This window comes from Ahaetulla prasina, chromosome 5, assembly GCF_028640845.1.
Source record: "Ahaetulla prasina isolate Xishuangbanna chromosome 5, ASM2864084v1, whole genome shotgun sequence".
In the NCBI taxonomy this organism is placed as follows: domain Eukaryota; kingdom Metazoa; phylum Chordata; class Lepidosauria; order Squamata; family Colubridae; genus Ahaetulla; species Ahaetulla prasina.
This window is the reverse complement of record NC_080543.1, coordinates 72,773,136-72,790,345: the sequence shown is the minus strand read 5'-3', so window position 1 is coordinate 72,790,345 and position 17,210 is coordinate 72,773,136. Positions and strand designations below refer to the sequence as shown.

The 17,210-nt window shown below is 46.9% G+C and overlaps 2 protein-coding genes across 2 annotated transcripts in view; one reads left to right on the top strand and one right to left on the bottom strand.

Annotated features, from left to right (window-relative positions):
* IL1RAPL1 (interleukin 1 receptor accessory protein like 1) overlaps nt 1-17,210 on the top strand; it is a 1,531,345-nt gene that overhangs the window by 660,091 nt on the left and 854,044 nt on the right. The gene's annotated exons all lie outside the window — the stretch shown is intronic.
* Nucleotides 1,396-9,881, bottom strand: LOC131199792 (uncharacterized). The gene is made up of 2 exons (XM_058185956.1): nt 9,377-9,881; nt 1,396-2,353 (listed from the first exon to the last, which is right to left on the bottom strand). Exons 1-2 carry the CDS (start codon nt 9,784-9,786, stop codon nt 2,152-2,154), a joined length of 612 nt encoding a protein of 203 aa, XP_058041939.1. The 5' UTR covers nt 9,787-9,881; the 3' UTR covers nt 1,396-2,151.

Below are 17,210 nucleotides of genomic sequence, written 5' to 3'. Positions count from 1 at the left end.
GAGGATTATTATATAGTCATAAGGATTGGTAGCAGAGGATGGTTACATAGCCATATAATTCAAATAAAGCATACAGTGTACATTCACCATGAATCTTGCTGCTAAATTATTTCAACTGTCACAGGAAACTTTCCTCAGAACATAAAGAACCATAGATTATAAACATAGATGCAGACTAAACACTGCCATCTATTGTCTGAATAATTCTGTAGTTATTGCAGTATAGAATACATTCTAACATGTATTCCAACAGAAAATTTTACAGAATCTGTGGCAGCAGAAAAGTTGTAAACACAATGCAAATGCTTACGCTTTTCACTCTTCGCGTACTATCTTTCTTATGCTATATATCTGTTTAATCAAGGTAGTTCCAGTTCACTGTAGTCCTAATGATTAAATGACTTGTTGTATAGCAATTGTCTTCCTTCCTGAGTTGAAACTGGTTTTTACACATAAATGGTGATAATATGAAGCCAAGAGAAGCAGAGAACTGGGACAGAACGTTAAATTAAAATAAAAGCTCTAACCTTTAGAAATGGTTCTAATTATGTGTCATTATTTCTTTGTTCTCTAGCACAATTGACATTAAGTGAAAAGTCTATCAGTCATTCCATTAATTCTTTCTGATTTCCCTCTGGGTTTAAGTGTTGCAGCTCGAGCTTGTATTTGTGCCACAGAAGCATTTAAAATTCTATGTCCCTTACAATGGCAATGTTAATTAGCAGCTATGAATGCTCAAGTTTTCTACCCCATAGAATCTCTAGTCTAGTCTTATTCTCACTGCAACAAATTGTAAGGTCCAGTCTCTCCTCCTTCTTCAAGAAAGTAAACACTCTTGAAGACTTGGTATTTCAATAGGAACCTTTTATTGAACAGGAGTGATAGCAGGACGAAATCAAAGCAGGCTCTAAGGACCCTCAGGCAACACATTTAGAATAAAAGAATTAGAAACCCTTCCCAACAGTCTGTTGTGGATTCAGCCAATCCACAGGTGTGAAAATGTTATTGTACCAGCCGCTCTGAGAAAGTGATAAGAAAACTTTCTCAGGGTCATCCTCTGCTGGCTTCTGAATGATACAACCCACATGGCCCTCCCTCCCCTTATATTCCCCAAAAGATGAGAAAATACCAGGACATTAGGCACCAGGCTAAAGGTTAAATAGACTACAGGATATGGGATACATAAGAGAGAAAGCAATAAACTATAAACATAACCAAGGATCACCTCCTTCCCCTGAAGAATAGCAGATTCATGGATCTGACACAAATACACATTCCGTGGTTACACAGATCCAACTCTAGATTTTTCAAGCGAGCATATTTTGAAAAAATGAAAAGTCAATCAGAAATTAGCCTACATTTGCTTTATTTACTGCTTCAGCTCCCAACTTTATTTAACATTAAATGTGCCATTTATGGTGTGCCATAAGATCATCCATTCTTATGACCATAGAGAGATGGAGGGAGGGGGGAAGGAAAAAAGGAAGATCTGTTTTTAATTAGAAAGAATATGCAGATTGTGGCAGGGGAAGGCTGACAGTTGTGATGTTCTCAGAACTTACTACTATTTTAAAAAAACTCATACAATGCTTATTGTCAGCAATACATCGGGTGGTATTGACTTACCTTCGCTACCGATTCACCTATGTGAGCTCACATGAGCGCTGGCTTCGCTCATGTGCGACACCTCTGCGCATGCACAGAGCATCAAAAATGGGATGTGATGATGTTTGGTCATGTGGGAGGAGCCTCCTGCAGCCACCACTACCGGTTCGCCCAAACTGGATAGAACCGGCTGAATACCACCACTGCAATACATGTAATATTATTCACAATTGGGCTTCCCAATCTATGCTAAATAAGTTGACCTTCTATTCATTCAACAAAGAACAGAAGAATGTTAAGAATGTTCCTCAGTCTGATGTAATAGCTGTCAAGGTTCCAACTGATGCCCTAATTAATTCATGAGCCACAAACCAAGCTTCAAAAGAAATTCAGTTATTTATTAGGAGCTTCATGTCAGCACAATCCAAGAGAAGCCAACTCTGATCTCACTTAATTCACACTTTGGCTCTGATGCTGTTTCCCCCTCCCCACAAGATGTCTCATCAGTCACATTCCCCAATGAAGCAATTCCGTGGGTTGTAGAAGTCACTCCCTCCGGCCACTGTGGGTACCCCTGGGGATGACCTTGATGTTGCCGCTGGAATGTGCTTCATTTTGACTGAAATGCAAGTTGCTTGATGCAGCTGTGAGGCTTGATTTTCCCATCCCCCTGCCTATGGCAACCTGAAAGCAGGCCAGGAATTCTTCGCGAGTTGACATTCGACTTCCTTCACTTCTTGAAGGTGACCTGTGTAAAGCAAAAACAGTTTGAGTACAGGTATAGATTTTAGGGGTGCGACCCCCCCCCCAGGCTTTGTTGGGTTGTCTTCATGGAATTTAGCTATGAGGTAGCCAGCTTGGATGTTTCTGCTCTTTATCCAAGACACCACTGATAAGGTGTCAGCCCTTCCACTTGATTAAGTATTGGAGTTGTCTTTTGTGCCACCTCGAGTCAAGGATGTGTTGCACCTCATAATGAGTCTGGGCCCCCTATGACCACTGGGTCTGGGGCCTCACAGGGTAGTGGTCTCAGGGTTGAACTGACCATGGGATTCGTAGCAAGGCTGCTGTGGAATACTGGGTGTATCTTTCTTAGCAGTCAGTGCAATTGTGACCGGGTTAATAATCTTCACTATGGGGAATGGTCCCATGAACTTGGGTCCCAGTGTCAGCCTGCTCCAGATCAGTGTTTGAGAAAATAAAGACCCAACTCCATCATGTTGAAGAAATTGGTAATATATACCAGACAAGTCTGTATGCAGTACAAGCTAAGCTGGAACTGGAAGTAAATCAAAACCACAGAGTCATATTCTCTCCTGAAACCTCCCCCTACTAGAGGTCAATACAGTAATAGTCCAATGTCTTCTTCCTCCTCGGCCATGTGTAGTTTCACTTCCGATATTCTCCCTCTGTCAATCTTCTGGATGGAATGTGGAGCCAGCAGCTGCCGTTACATTCATGCGCCAAAACGATTCAAACATGTATTTAAAAAGGCTATCTCCCTCTCCCACACATGCAATGTCAGCCGATGCTGGAAACAGTGAAAACCTCCCCCCTCCTCCACAAAGCATGTAAGACACTCAGTAGAGCAAACTTTTAACAAGGTAATAAAACGGTCAGATGATCTAATAGGAGAAATACACTTAATTAAAGTGGAGGCTGACATTCGGCCCTCCTTTGAAAAAAGGACGTTAGTCCTGGAAAAGAAAAAGAAAAGTTAGGGTTTATCAGGATATTTGTTATAAAATAGTGCTAGTTTTTTGGGGGCCCGAATATCTTCTTTGTTAACCCATTCAGCTTGTGATAGAGGAAAGTGTTTCCAAGCTACCAAATATTGGATTTTATTTCTATATTTTCTAGAGTCTAGAATTTCCTTAATTTCAAAATGTTCTTCCCCATTTATGAGGATAGGTACAAGGGCCTTAGTAGGATTAGCTCTAAGGCGGGATGTGTGTTCAGGTTTGATCAAGCTAACGTGGAAAACTGGGTGAATTCTTCTGAGAGATTTAGGTAGTTCTAGTTGGACCATTACCGGATTAATGATTTTCATGATGGGGAATGGTCCCACATATTTAGGTCCAAGTTTTTTCGATTTCTGAGTCGTTTGTAAATATTTAGTAGACAAGAAAACTTTATCTCCTATTTGGAATTTTTTCTCAGGAGCTCTCTTTTTATCTGCTTGTTTTTTTGTGTGTGTGATGAGCATCGTCAATCACTTTTCGTGTAATTTTCCATGTACTTTGCAATTGCTCTATCCATTCAGCCAATGATGGAATTGATGGTTTTTGTTCAGGGAGTTCGGGAATGGGGACAAATTTTTGACCTGAAGCAACTTTGAAAGGGGTGTATCCAGTGCTGCTATGAACAGAATTATTTTAAGCTACTTCCGCAAATGGTAGTAAGTCCGCCCAATTATCTTGTTGATAATTAATGTAACATCGTAGGTATTGTTCTAGTACTGAGTTCGAGCGTTCACAGCCGCCATTCGTTTGAGGATGATGGGAGAAGCTTAATCCTTGGGTGGAGCCTATTAGCCGCAAAAACTCTTTCCAAAATTTAGAAGTGAATTGCACCCCCCGGTCTGAGATTATCCGTTTAGGAACTCCATGGAGTCTGTAGACGTGTTGCACAAACAGTTTTGCCAAAGTTTTTGAAGAAGGAATTTTGGAACATGGGATGAAGTGCACTTGTTTGGAGAACAGGTCAGTAACCACCCAGATTACTGTATTGCCTCCACTTTCAGGTAATTCCACTATGAAATCCATGGATATTTCTTTCCATGGGGCTTCTGTCCGGGCTACTGTTTGCAGCAAACCAGGATGCTTTCCTGGTGGTCTTTTAGCTGATGCACAAACAGGGCAGCTCGCTATATAGGATTCAATGTCCTTCTTAAGTCCTGGCCACCAAAACTGTCTTTTCAGGAGGTGTAAGGTTTTGACGAATCCAAAATGGCCAGCCATTTTAGCATCATGACAACGTAGAAGTATGACCTCCCTCAGAGATGCAGGGATGTACAACTTTGCTCCTACCCAAGCCAGTCCATCGCGAAGGGTGCACTCGTGCGAATGGGCTAAGAACCAGTCATCCTTGTTTAAGGCTTCCTTGAGCAAATCAAAAATAGCAATAATATATTCAGGGTTGGTCCACTTGAGATTGTGATTTTATTCTATTCAAAATGACTGGCTTAGTTCAGTGCAATACTTGTTTTGCAGCTGTCTTTCGCAGTACTCTTTTCAAATTTGGGTACTGTCCTCTTTGTAAACAAATTAGCAGTCTACGTGGACAGATTACATATCTAGAATCTCTAATCTATGCTCTCCAAGCAGAAATTAGGTACCCAATTCAGCCATTCCAGCTGCTGTGCCATCAGCCCCCTCTACCACAAAGATCCTGCAGGAAAAGGGCAGTATGGACAACTGTGGGATCTGGCAGGGTGAGAGCTGTGAACCATAAACACAAAGCTTTTACAGTGTCCCAGTATAACAGATATAGTGCCCTTGTTGACCTAAATAGGAACACTAAAGTGACAGATCAAGGTAGTTGTGATACTGATAACTCAAACAATCAAGGGATTATGGTTCGAGATGAAGAACTTACTTTGGAAAAGTGTGAACCTACTTTGGAAAAGTGTGTATCAAGTATTACAGATCGGTCACACAAGAAGAGCATGGTATCCAAAAAGAAGCCACCTTCTGATTGGTGATTCAATTGTAAGGGATGTAAATTTAGGAAAGGATATGTAGGTTTTGAAAGATGTCAGGTGTCTACCTGGTGCTACTGCCAGCAGAGACAAGAGGCATATTCTTAAGATAGTCAAGAATGCCAGTAAGGATTCTGATGTTGATGCTATTATACATCTTGGCACAAATGATCTGTCCCAAAAGGTTGTGCTTTCTGTGCAGAATGATTTCCAGAGCTTGGGGTATGAACTTAATAGCATAGGTTGTAGGCTTAACTTTTCAGAGGTTTTACCAGTACATAAGGAACAGAAAGGTAAAGGCCAGCGTGTAGTGGAGTTTAATGTGTGGCTAAAGGAGTGGTGTAAAAGGGAAGGCTTTGGTTTTATTTATTTATTTATTTTATTAATCAAACTTATATACCGCACCATCTCCCGTAGGACTCAGGGCAGTTTTATTAGTCATGATGTCTGCAACTGGTCCAATGAAAAATTGTACAAAAGAGATGGATTGCATCCATCAAAGAAAGGGACTGAGTTACTTAGCAATACATTCACAGATTTTCTGGATAAACATTTAAACTGAACAGTGGGGACAGAGAATTAACTGATATAGAAAATTTCTGTCCCCAGCAATCGAAAACTAAAAGGGTTATCAGTGCATGTAACATAGATGTCTGTATGGGTAAGACTATCAACCCTGCTATCAAGCAAAACCAAGCATTTAACAGTGAGTGCCGTACCATGTGCACTAAACCAACAGGTGGCAAGAAAGTAGGGGCAGTCAACACAGGTTATGTAGACAGTAAACACAAGGTCAATCAATCCAAATGGACTCAAATGTCTATACACCAATGCACAGAGTATGAGGAATAAACAGGGTGAATTAGAAATTCAAGTAAATGAGGGTAGATATGATATTGTTGCCATTATGGAAACTTGATGGGATGAAACTGACAAATGGAACATACAGCTAGAGGGATATAAATTATTTAAAAGAAATAGACCAAATAAAAGAGGAGGTGGAGTTGCACTATATATAAGAAATAACTACATCTCTACAGAAATAGAGCACAACAATGATGAAAATCATCTTGAATGTATTTGGGTCAATATACAAGGGGTGAAAAACGATATTGCCATAGGTCTATACTATAGGCCACCCAACCAAACAGAGGAAGTAGATGAACTTTTTGCTAGTCAGCTAACTAAGGTATGTAGGAAGCACATCACAGTAGTAATGGGGGATTTTAACTACCCTGACATCAACTGGAAGACAAACTCTGCACCAAGTGGAAGATCCAACAGGTTCCTAACAAACCTAGCAGACAACTTTGTTTCCCAAAAAATAGAGAAGGCGACAAGGGGATCAGCCATATTGGACTTAATTCTCACTAAGAGAGATGAAATGATAGAAGGTGTTGAAGCTACAGGAACCTTGGGGGCAAGTGACCACGCAATATTGGAATTCGACATTAAGCAAATACAAGTAGTAGAACAAAGTCAAACTAGAGTCTTGGACTTTAAGAGAGCTAATTTCAATAAACTTAGAGAGAGCTTGAGAAGGATTCAATGGATGAGAATCCTCAGGGGGAAAACAACTCAAGAAGCTTGGGAAATTTTGAAAAGTGAGATTATAAAAGCACAGTCTAACACAATACCAATGAAGAAAAATAATAGATCTCAAAAGAAACCAGCATGGATGCATAAAGAACTATCTGACAAATTGAAAGACAAAAAGGACAAATATAAAAAGTGGAAAGAGGGGCAAATAACTAAGGCAGAATATCAGCAAATAGCCCGAGCCTGTAAAGATGAAGTGAGGAAAGCTAAGGCTCACAATGAACAAAGGCTAGCGACAAAAGTAAAAAATAACAAAAAAAGCTTCTTCCAACATGTTAAAAACAAGAAAAAAGTCAAGGAAACAATTGGCCCATTGCTGGGAGAAAGTGGCAAGAAGATGACAAGCAACAGGGAGAAAGCAGATCTACTTAACTCATATTTTGCATCTGTCTTTACACAAAAGGAAAAAACAGCACTACAAAAACAGATTAGAAACACAAGTTAAAATAGGGAAGAAAATGGTAAATGAACACCTGTCTACCCTAGATGAGTTCAAATCACCAGGACCGGATGGATTACACCCCAAGGTTCTGAAGGAACTGGCAGACGTGATCTCAGAACCACTGAACTATATCCACTGAACTATATCTTTCAAAGATCCTGGAGCACAGGGGAGCTGCCAGAGGACTGGAAAAGAGCTGATGTAGTTCCCATCTTCAAAAAAGGAAAAAAAACAGATCCAGGAAACTACAGACCTATCAGCCTGACCTCAATACCGGGGAAGATTCTGGAAAAGATAATCAAGCAATGAATCACCGAACACCTAGAAGCAAACAAAGTAATAACCAAAAGCCAACATGGGTTTGTCAAAAACAGATCATGCCAGACTAATCTTATCGCATTCTTTGACAAAATGACAAAATTAGTAGACCAGAGGAATGCTGTCGATATAATTTACTTGGACTTCAGTAAAGCATTTGATAAAGTAGACCATAACCTACTACTAGATAAAGTAGAAAAATGTGGGTTAGACAGCACCACCACCAGATGGATTCGTAACTGGCTGACCAACCGCACTCAACGTGTAGTCCTCAACGGAACTACATCCACATGGAGGGAAGTATGCAGTGGAGTACCCCAAGGCTCTGTTTTAGGCCCAGTACTCTTCAACATCTTCATCAATGACTTGGACGAGGGGATAGATGGGGAACTCATCAAATTTGCAGATGACACCAAGCTGGCAGGAATAGCCAACACTCCAGAAGATAGGCTCAAGTTACAGAAAGATCTTGACAGACTTGAACATTGGGCGCTATCTAAGAAAATGAAATTCAACAGTGAAAAAAGTAAGGTTCTACATTTAGGCCAAAAAAACAAAATGCACCAGTACCGTAGATGTGGTACCTTGCTCAATAGTAGTACCTGTGAGAGGGATCTTGGAGTCCTAGTGGATAACCATTTAGATATGAGCCAGCAGTGTGCAGCAGCTGCTAAAAAAACCAACACAGTTCTGGGCTGCATAAACAGAGGGATAGAATCAAGATCACGTGAAGTGTTAGTACCACTTTATAATGCCTTGGTAAGGCCACACTTGGAATATTGCATCCAGTTTTGGTCGCCACGATGTAAAAAAGATGTTGAGACTCTAGAAAGAGTGCAGAGAAGAGCAACAAAGATGATTAGGGGACTGGAGGATAAAACATATGAAGAACGGTTGCAGGAACTGGGTATGTCTAGTTTAATAAAAAGAAGGACTAGGGGAGACATGATAGCTGTGTTCCAATATCTCAGGGGTTGCCACAAAGAAGAGGGAGTCGGGCTGTTCTCCAAAGCACCTGAGGGTAGAACAAGAAGCAATGGGTGGAAACTGATCAAAGAAAGAAGCAACTTAGAACTAAGGAGAAATTTCCTGACAGTTAGAATAATTAATAAGTGGAACGACTTGCCTTCAGAAGTTGTGAATGCTCCAACACTGGAAATTTTTAAGAAAATGTTGGATAACCATCTGACTGAGATGGTGTAGGGTTTCCTGCCTGGGCAGGGGGTTGGACTAGAAGGCCTCCAAGGTCCCTTCCAACTCTGTTGTTATGTTATGTTAAATTGGTGAGATCTTCTGGTAACGTTGGATCGGTATGTACTTGGGTACGAGTAATTGCCAGGGCTGCTAACTGTTGCACTGGGAGTATAGGTCGTGCTACTTCCTTGCGAGTACTGTTGTACTGAGGTAAATGGGAAAGGGTGTCTGCGAGAAAGTTCTTTCCCCCAGGAATGTATCGCAAGGAAAAATTAAAACGGTTAAAGTATTGGGCCCATCGAGCTTGTTTTGGTGATAGCTTTCTGGGAGTTTTTAGGGCTTCTAAGTTTTTATGATCAGTCCATACCTCAAAAGGGTATTTGGCCCCCTCCAAGAATTGCCTCCATGTTTGGAGAGCCCAGTGCACTGCAAAAGCTTCTTTTTCCCAGATGGCCCATCTCTGCTCTGTTTCCACTTCTTCCCCCTCCCCCCAGGGCTTTTGGGTGGGGTCCTCATACCTTTCACGATCTCTCTGTCGCTCTTTCGCTTCACGATACAGTCTGACGGCTTCTGCGATTTGTAATTTATCCTTAATTAGCTGTTCCTGTTGCCAAGCAGAGAGTTTCTTTTTTTTCTGATGTCTAGTAACTCCGGATTGTAGTTCCCCCAGATCTGGAAACTCTTTAAAATCCTGTTTGGCCTTCTCTCGTCTCTCCTCTATTTGTAGTTTCTCCAGCCACTCTGCAGAAATTCCTGAGTATTTGGGAGGGCCCGATGTGGCTGCCAAGGCTGCTCCCGTCTCTTCCAGCTCATCTTCTGAGGTTGGCTTTCTCCCCAGAAAAGATTCTTTATCAGCTCCTCTGAGATAGTCCTGGGATGAGATGTCTGCCAGCTGCTCCTCATCAGCTTCGCATTCATGCTCCGACATCGTTAAGGGGAAAAAAAAAGTTTTCAGTCCCCTCGGTTGTGATCCGGGATGACTGATTTTTGGGTGAGTTCCAGCTTAATGTCAGCCTGCCCCAGATCATTTTTTGAGAAAATAAAGACCCAACTCCATCATGTTGAAGAAATTGGTAATATATACCAGACAAGTCTGTATGCAGTACAAGCTAAGCTGGAACTGGAAGTAAATCAAAACCACAGAGTCATATTCTCTCCTGAAACCTCCCCCTACTAGAGGTCAATACAGTAATAGTCCAATGTCTTCTTCCTCCTCGGCCACATGTAGTTTCACTTCCGATATTCTCCCTCTGTCAATCTTCTGGATGGAATGTGGAGCCAGCAGCTGCCGTTACATTCACACACCAAAACAATTCAAACATGTATTTAAAAAGGCTATCTCCCTCTCCCACACATGCAATGTCAGCCGATGCTGGAAACAGTGAAAACCTCCCCCCTCCTCCATAAAACATGTAAGACACTCAGTAGAGCAAACTTTTAACAAGGTAATAAAACGGTCAGATGATCTAATAGGAGAAATACACTTAATTAAAGCGGAGGCTGACACCCAGCTTCTTGCTGGGGAGCTTTAACCTCAAGTATTTTGTGGAGAGGTAGACCTTTTCCCCCAGCTGGAATGGCCATTGTGGGGTTTGGTGTTTGTCTGCCACTTTAGCCAGCACTTTCTTGACATTTTCCCATGCTGCTTTTAGCTTTGACAGCCAGTCTGTCAAGGTGACAGAGGAGAGTGGATTCCTTGAGTATTTTGGCATTGGGACGAAGTCCATGTCACTCATTATTTTGAACGGAGTTAGTCCCATGCTATTATGAACAGCATTATTGTACATGACCTCAGCGAAAGGCAGGAGGTCCACCCAATTGGACTGATGATAGTTCACATAAAACCTCAGGTACTGCTCTACCGTGGAATTCAGACATTCTCTCCCCCCCCATTGGAAGCCAGATGAAAAGCTGAGCTAAGGCCCTGGGATGATCCAGTGGACTGCAGGAACTCCTTCCAGAACTATGTCATGAACTGGACCCCTCTGTCTGAGATGATTCTTCGTGGCACTCCATGCAAATGGTAGATGTGCTTCAGGAACTGTTTGGTTAGCTGGTGAGCTGAGGGTAGTCCGCTGCAGGATACAAAGTGTGCCTACTTAGAGAATAGGTCAATCACAGTCCAGATAACAGTGGTTCCCCCTGCTCTTTGGCAACTCCACTATAAAGTCCATTGCGATTTCCTGTCTTTAGGAGGTCTGTCATGGGTTTGGCAATCTTCACAAAGAAGGGGATGAATTGCCTGTAAAAGTTTGCAAATCCTAGGAAGCTTTATAGCTGTCTGTGGGTGCAAGAGGGCTGTCAGCCTAGAACGGCTTGTACTTTGGCTGGGTCCATCTCTATGTCCTCATTTGACACTTGGTAGCCCAGGTAGTCTAGCTGTGCACAGTGAAATTTGCATTTTGACACCTTGATGTACAGGTTTGCCGTCAGATGTTTTTCCAGTACCTGGTGGACTATGGGTATGTGGTCCTCCACAGTCTCAGTGTAAATGAGGATGTTGTTTAGGTAGGCAAGGACCCCCTTATAGAGGTGATCATGCAGCACCTCGTTTATTAACTGCATGAATCCCAAGGCCCTTGTTCTGACCCAGCCTTAGCAGAAACAAGAAACAGACTCCTTGTGATGAAAAACCGACACAGAGTATCCATCAGAGCCTTCTCCAGACTCCAGAGCTGGTCCAAGTTCCTCCCCAACCTCCTCATCCTCTGAGTCTGTCACCAGCTCCGCTGGCAGCTGGTGGACCTTAACACTATTCCTCACCACAGGGCTCTTCCCCCAGGTCTGATGATCCAAGTTTTTTTTTATTATTTGCATTTATTTCCCGCCCTTCTCCGAAGACTCAGGGCGGCTTACACTATGTTAGCAATAGTCTTCATTCTATTTGTATATTTATATACAAAGTCAACTTATTGCCCCCAACAGTCTGGGTCCTCATTTTACCTACCTTATAAAGGATGGAAGGCTGAGTCAACCTTGGGCCTGGTGGGACTAGAACCTGCAGTAATTGCAGGCAGCTGTTGTTAATAACAGACTGCATTAGCAGTCTGAGCCACAGAGACCATGATGGGAATTGGTTGTGGAAGTCCTGCACCAAAGCAGGTGCATGCATGGATGTCGCATCCTCCCATGTGAAATCCTCCGGCCCATACCCTTCCACTCTATACTGGACCTGTCCTTTCAGCCACTGGGAGTCCAGAATGCTGGTGACCACATACTCGAGTGGCCCATCTCTGTCATGTGGGTCTGGTGGGGGAGAGTCTGGTTGGCAGAGCAGACAGGCTGGCTGGAACAAGGAGAGATCAATGAAAGACTGGATGGACTCGCAGCATGTGTGGCAATGTCAGGCAATAGGCGACTGGGTTGATGACGCAGATTGGCTCTGCGCATGCGCGAGAATGGTAGCGACCTAGAGGAGCCCGAATCGGCGATGGCGGCTTTTCCTTGAAATGGAGGCTTTGGGCTGACTCACCAGGCTGCTCCGGTCCCTCGGCGTGTGGTTCGATCGGTCTGGCTGCCGCTGGAGAGGTTTGTGGCCTCTCGGTCATGCGACAGCCGAGAACGGGCCGAGGGACGGAGTGGCGGTCCGGAAGGGGGCGGCCATTTTGGAGGAAGCGAAGATGCGAGGGAGGCGAGGGAGGCCTGCTGTTTATTGCGGGCACCGGCCTCGGCCTCGGTTCTGGCCCTGCCTTGCCCAGCGGAGCGGCCCTGCCCAGCGGAGCGGAGCCCTGCCCAGCGGCGAGCCCTGCTTAGCGGAGATCTGCCCAGCGGCCCAGTGGCGAGCCCTGCTCAGCGGAGCCCTGTCCAGTGGCCCAGCGGCGAGTCCTGCCCAGCGGAGCCCTGCCCAGCGGTCCAGCGGCGAGCCCTGCCTAGCGGAGCCCTTTCCAGCGGCGACCCCGGCGATCTTGGCCAAATTTCAGCGGCGTGAGATCGTCGGTGATTCCGGCCTGGCCCGACGGCCGGTGTGGATTCGGCCTGGTTTCGACTGGCGCGAATCCCGGCCCGTTTTTGCCTGTCGGTGGGCTTGCCGGCTCCTTCGGCGCCAGTTCCATCGGCGCCAGTTCCATCGGCGCTGGTTGGGCCCGGCGGGGCTGTGTGGACCGCGAGGTGCCTGTCCAACGGCGCCCTGTATTTGGCAGCCCCACCGAGGATGGGTGTGGTAACGCCTCGGTGGGAGAGGAGGCCGGAACCGTGGCTGAGGTTTGTCCCCTCTTGTGGCCTGTTTGGTCGCAGCTTTCCATCATGTGTCATCGAATGGCCCTTGGTGGCCTGGCTTGCTCCATCGTATTTTCCTTTGTGGCCTTATGGCCTGGCTTGCTCCATTTTATTTCCGCTCCCCTCTATCCCTATCCCGGACCATGGGTCATCTAAACTGGGCGGTCATGCATTTCCATCAGCGGGATGGAGTGGATTGGACTGGATTGGACTAGCTTGGACTGGTCTCGGGGCTTGGACTGACCGCTAGCCACGTCTACCTGATTAAGATCTGTAGAACTGCTTCCCATAGGCATGCTATGGAGACTGTCGGCCTGTCTGTTCCTGTTCTGTTATCGCTATCCGGTTCCTGCTCCATCTGTCCTTTGACCAACTGGACTCCCGCTAGAAGACTCACCATTTCTATTACTTTGGGATTTTACCACCTTAGCATCCCTCGCCGATTCGCACTTTCCTATGCGCTACACTGCACGTGAACTCTTGCGCCTGCGGGGTGCCCCGCCTCGCAGGAATGGCCCATATCGCTACCAAGGGCCGGCCTCAATGACGGGTCTTGGGACCCACAGAGGTGGCATGCAGAAGAAAGAGCCTTTGGGGTTTTAGACAGGGCATTTTAAGGGGTGGGAGGGGTAGGGCGGGTGATGGGGGTAGCCCGTCGGGTGGGAAACCAGTTCCAGCGCATGCTCGTGGCGATTATCAAATGGGTTCGGAGGTTATGGGGGGGGAGGGTGTTCCTTTGTGTGAGGGTGAATCGATTGGCACGGTAAGTGGGAGGGGCAGATATGGCGGAAGGGGATCGATCGATATAGGGGTCACGTTCGATGTATGCAGGCGATCGCGTGCCCCGATCCCCCTAACTTTACCCGTTCCCCGGATGGTCAGGACCCTCAGGGCCTGGGCCTTCGTCTGATGTTATGCAACGCACGGTCCGTGGCCAATAAGGCCCTCCTAATACATGATCTAATTCAGGGGGGTGCCGCGGATATTATAGGCGTTACGGAGACCTGGTTGGGCAATGAAGGGGGTGTGCCCCTGGTTGAGATGTGCCCACCGGGTTTCCGTGCATTCCATCAGCCGAGGGCCCAGGGTAGGGGTGGAGGGGTGGCAGTTGTGATTAAAGAGAGTTTAGAGCCGAGGGAGACCACTGTACCTCAGATATCCGGGTGTGAATCCCTCTTTGTGAGGTGGGGTCATAGATGTCAGATGGGCTTGCTGGTCGCGTACCTGGCTCCTTGCTGCGTGACAGCGGGGTGGCGGTGGAGACCCCCAGACTTTTAGTCATGGGGGACTTTAACCTGCCATCTGCCAGCTCGTCATCGACGGTAGCGCGGGAGTTCTTGGCCTCCATGACGGCCTTGGACCTGACTCAAGTAGTGGATGGCCCCACTCACATCGGGGGTGGCACACTGGACCTGATTTTTGTCTCTGGTCAGTGGTCGAGAGATCTGGACTTAAAGGAAATAGTCATTGAACCTTTGTCATGGTCAGATCACTCTCTCCTTCGCCTGGACTTTCTGACCGCTACCCAACACTGCAGGGAGACGGAACCATTACGTTGGTACCGTCCCAGGCGCCTGATGGACCCAGAGAGGTTCCGGACGGAGCTTGGGCCACTTCCTGAGGATCTGGCTCACGGCACGGCAGAGGAACTGGCTGCAGCCTGGGAACGGGCTGCGGCCGGGGCTTTAGACCGTGTCGTGCCTTTGCGGCCTCTGACCCGGCGTAGATCCCAACCGGCTCCTTGGTTCTCCGAGGAGCTGAGGGGGATGAAACGCCGGAGAAGACGCCTAGAGAGTTCCTGGAGGTCCAGCCGTTCAGAGGCTGATCGGACACTAGTTAGATCCTATACTAGGACCTACCTAGTGGCACTGAGGGACGCGAGGCGTTGCTCCCCCCCCCCCCTCATTGCGCCGGCAGATACCCGCCCAGCTGCCCTGTTCCGAGTGACCCGCCCCCTCCTTCACCAGGGGGAGCGGGATGACCCGTTACAGGGACGTGCTGAGGAGTTTAACGGTTATCTATACGATAAAATCGTTCAGCTGAAGGACGGTCTGGACCAAGATTGCAGCGATTCGGACGAGACGTCTGAGGGCGGTCTTGGTGATGTTGTATGGGATGAGTTTGACCCTGTGACTCCCGAGGACATGGACAGGTTGCTGGGTAGATTGAATGCCACCACATGTTTACTGGACCCGTGCCCCTCCTGGCTGGTGCTGGCCACTCAGGAGGTGACACGAGGCTGGCTCCAGGGATTACGAGTGCTTCCTTGTTGGAGGGAGTCTTTCCGGCCGCCTTGAAAGAGGCGGTGGTGAGGCCCTCCTCAAGAAGCCTTCCTGACCCGCTGTTTTAGGTAATTATCGTCCAGTCTCCAACCTTCGCGCGGCAAGGTTGTAGAGTATGGTGGCATATCAGTTCCCCTTCACCTGGAGGAAACTGTCTATCTGGACCTGCTCCAGTCCGGCTTCCGGCCCGGTTACAGCACTGAGACGGCTTTGGTCGGGTTGGTTGATGATCTCTGGAGGGCCAGGGATAGGGTTATTCCTCTGCCTTGGTCCTATTAGACCTCTCAGCGGCTTTTGATACCATCGACCATGGTATCCTGCTGCTCCCGTTGGAGGGATTGGGAGTGGAGGCACCGTTTATCGGTGGTTCTCCTCCTATCTCTCCGACCGGTCGCAGACGGTGTTGACGGGGGCAGAGGTCCAGCGGCGCCTCACTTGTGGGTGCCGCAGGGCCGATTCTCTCGCCTTCTGTTCAACATCTATATGAAGCCGCTGGGTGAGATCATCAGTGGCTTCGTGTGAGGTACCAGCTGTACGCTGATGACACCCAGCTGTACTTTTCCACACCGGGCCACCCCAATGAAGCCATCAAGTGCTGTCCCGGTGTCTGGAGGCCGTGACGGGTCTGGATGGGGAGGAACAGGCTCAAGCTCAATCCTCCAAGACGGAGTGGCTGTGGATGCCGGCATCCCGCACAGCCAGCTGAGTCCGCGGCTGACTGTCGGGAGCGAGTCATTGGCCCGATGGAGAGGGTGCGCAATTTGGGCGTTCTCCTGGATGAACGGCTGTCTTTTGAAGACCGTTTGTGGCCGTCTCCAGGAGAGCTTTCCACCAGGTTCGCCTGGTGCGCCAGTGCGCCTTTCTAGACCGGGATGCCTTGTGCACAGTCACTCACGCCCTTGTGACGTCTCATCTGGACTACTGCAATGCTCTCTACATGGGGCTCCCTTGAGGGGCATCCGGAGGCTACAGTTAGTCCAGAATGCAGCGCTGGTGATTGAGGGAGCCCTCGTGGCTCCCAGTGACACCTATCCTGCTGCACTGGCTACCTGTGGCCTTCCGGTGCGCTTCAAGGTGTTGGTGAATGTCTTTAAAGCGCCCATGGCATAGGGCCGGATACTTACGGGACCGCCTGCTGCTACCGAATACCTCTCACCGACCTGCGCCTCACAGAGGGCTCCTCAGGGTGCCATCGGCGCGACAGTGTCGTCTGGCGACACCCAGGGGAAGGGCCTTCTCTGTGGGGGCTCCCGCCCTCTGGAACGAACTCCCCCCAGGACTTCGTCAACTTCCGGACCTCCGAACCTTTCGCCGCGAGCTTAAAACCTATTTATTCATCTGCGCTGGACTGGGTTAGTGTTTTAATGGGTTTTAATGGGTTTTTAGTTCCAAATTTTAATTCTGGCCAATTTTAATAAATTTTTTAATTGTATTTTTAATCTGTATTTATAGTATTGTATTTTTATTTGGCTGTGAACCGCCCTGAGTCCTTCGGGAGAAGGGCGGTATACAAATGTAAATAATAAATAAATAAATAAATGACTGCTTCAATAGGGAAAGGGCCAAGGTACTGGTGGTCTAACTTCTTGACTGGCCGGTCTGACAGAAGGTGCTTGGTTCTTATAATCAGCCTTGGCTTTATCCAGATACTGTCACACCAATTGATGGACAGCCTGTAACTCAGCCAGATAGTCGTTAGTCACCGGAACTGGTGAGTCAAGTTGTGTGAGGGAAAGAACCGAGGATGATACCCCACATTGGCCAAGAAAAATGACATCTGCCTGGAGGTGTGCTGCGAGTTGTTGAACACAAACTCTGCCACTGCTAGATAATGCGCCCAATTGTTTTGCTTATG

Excerpts from the sequence above, each read along its gene's own strand:
- LOC131199792 (XM_058185956.1), bottom strand. The coding sequence starts at position 9,786 with ATGTCGGAGCATGAATGCGAAGCTGATGAGGAGCAGCTGGCAGACATC. Across the intron at positions 2,354-9,376 it reads CGACAGAGAGATCGTGAAAG|GTCACCTTCAAGAAGTGAAG; the intron begins GTATGAGGACCC and ends TGCTTTACACAG.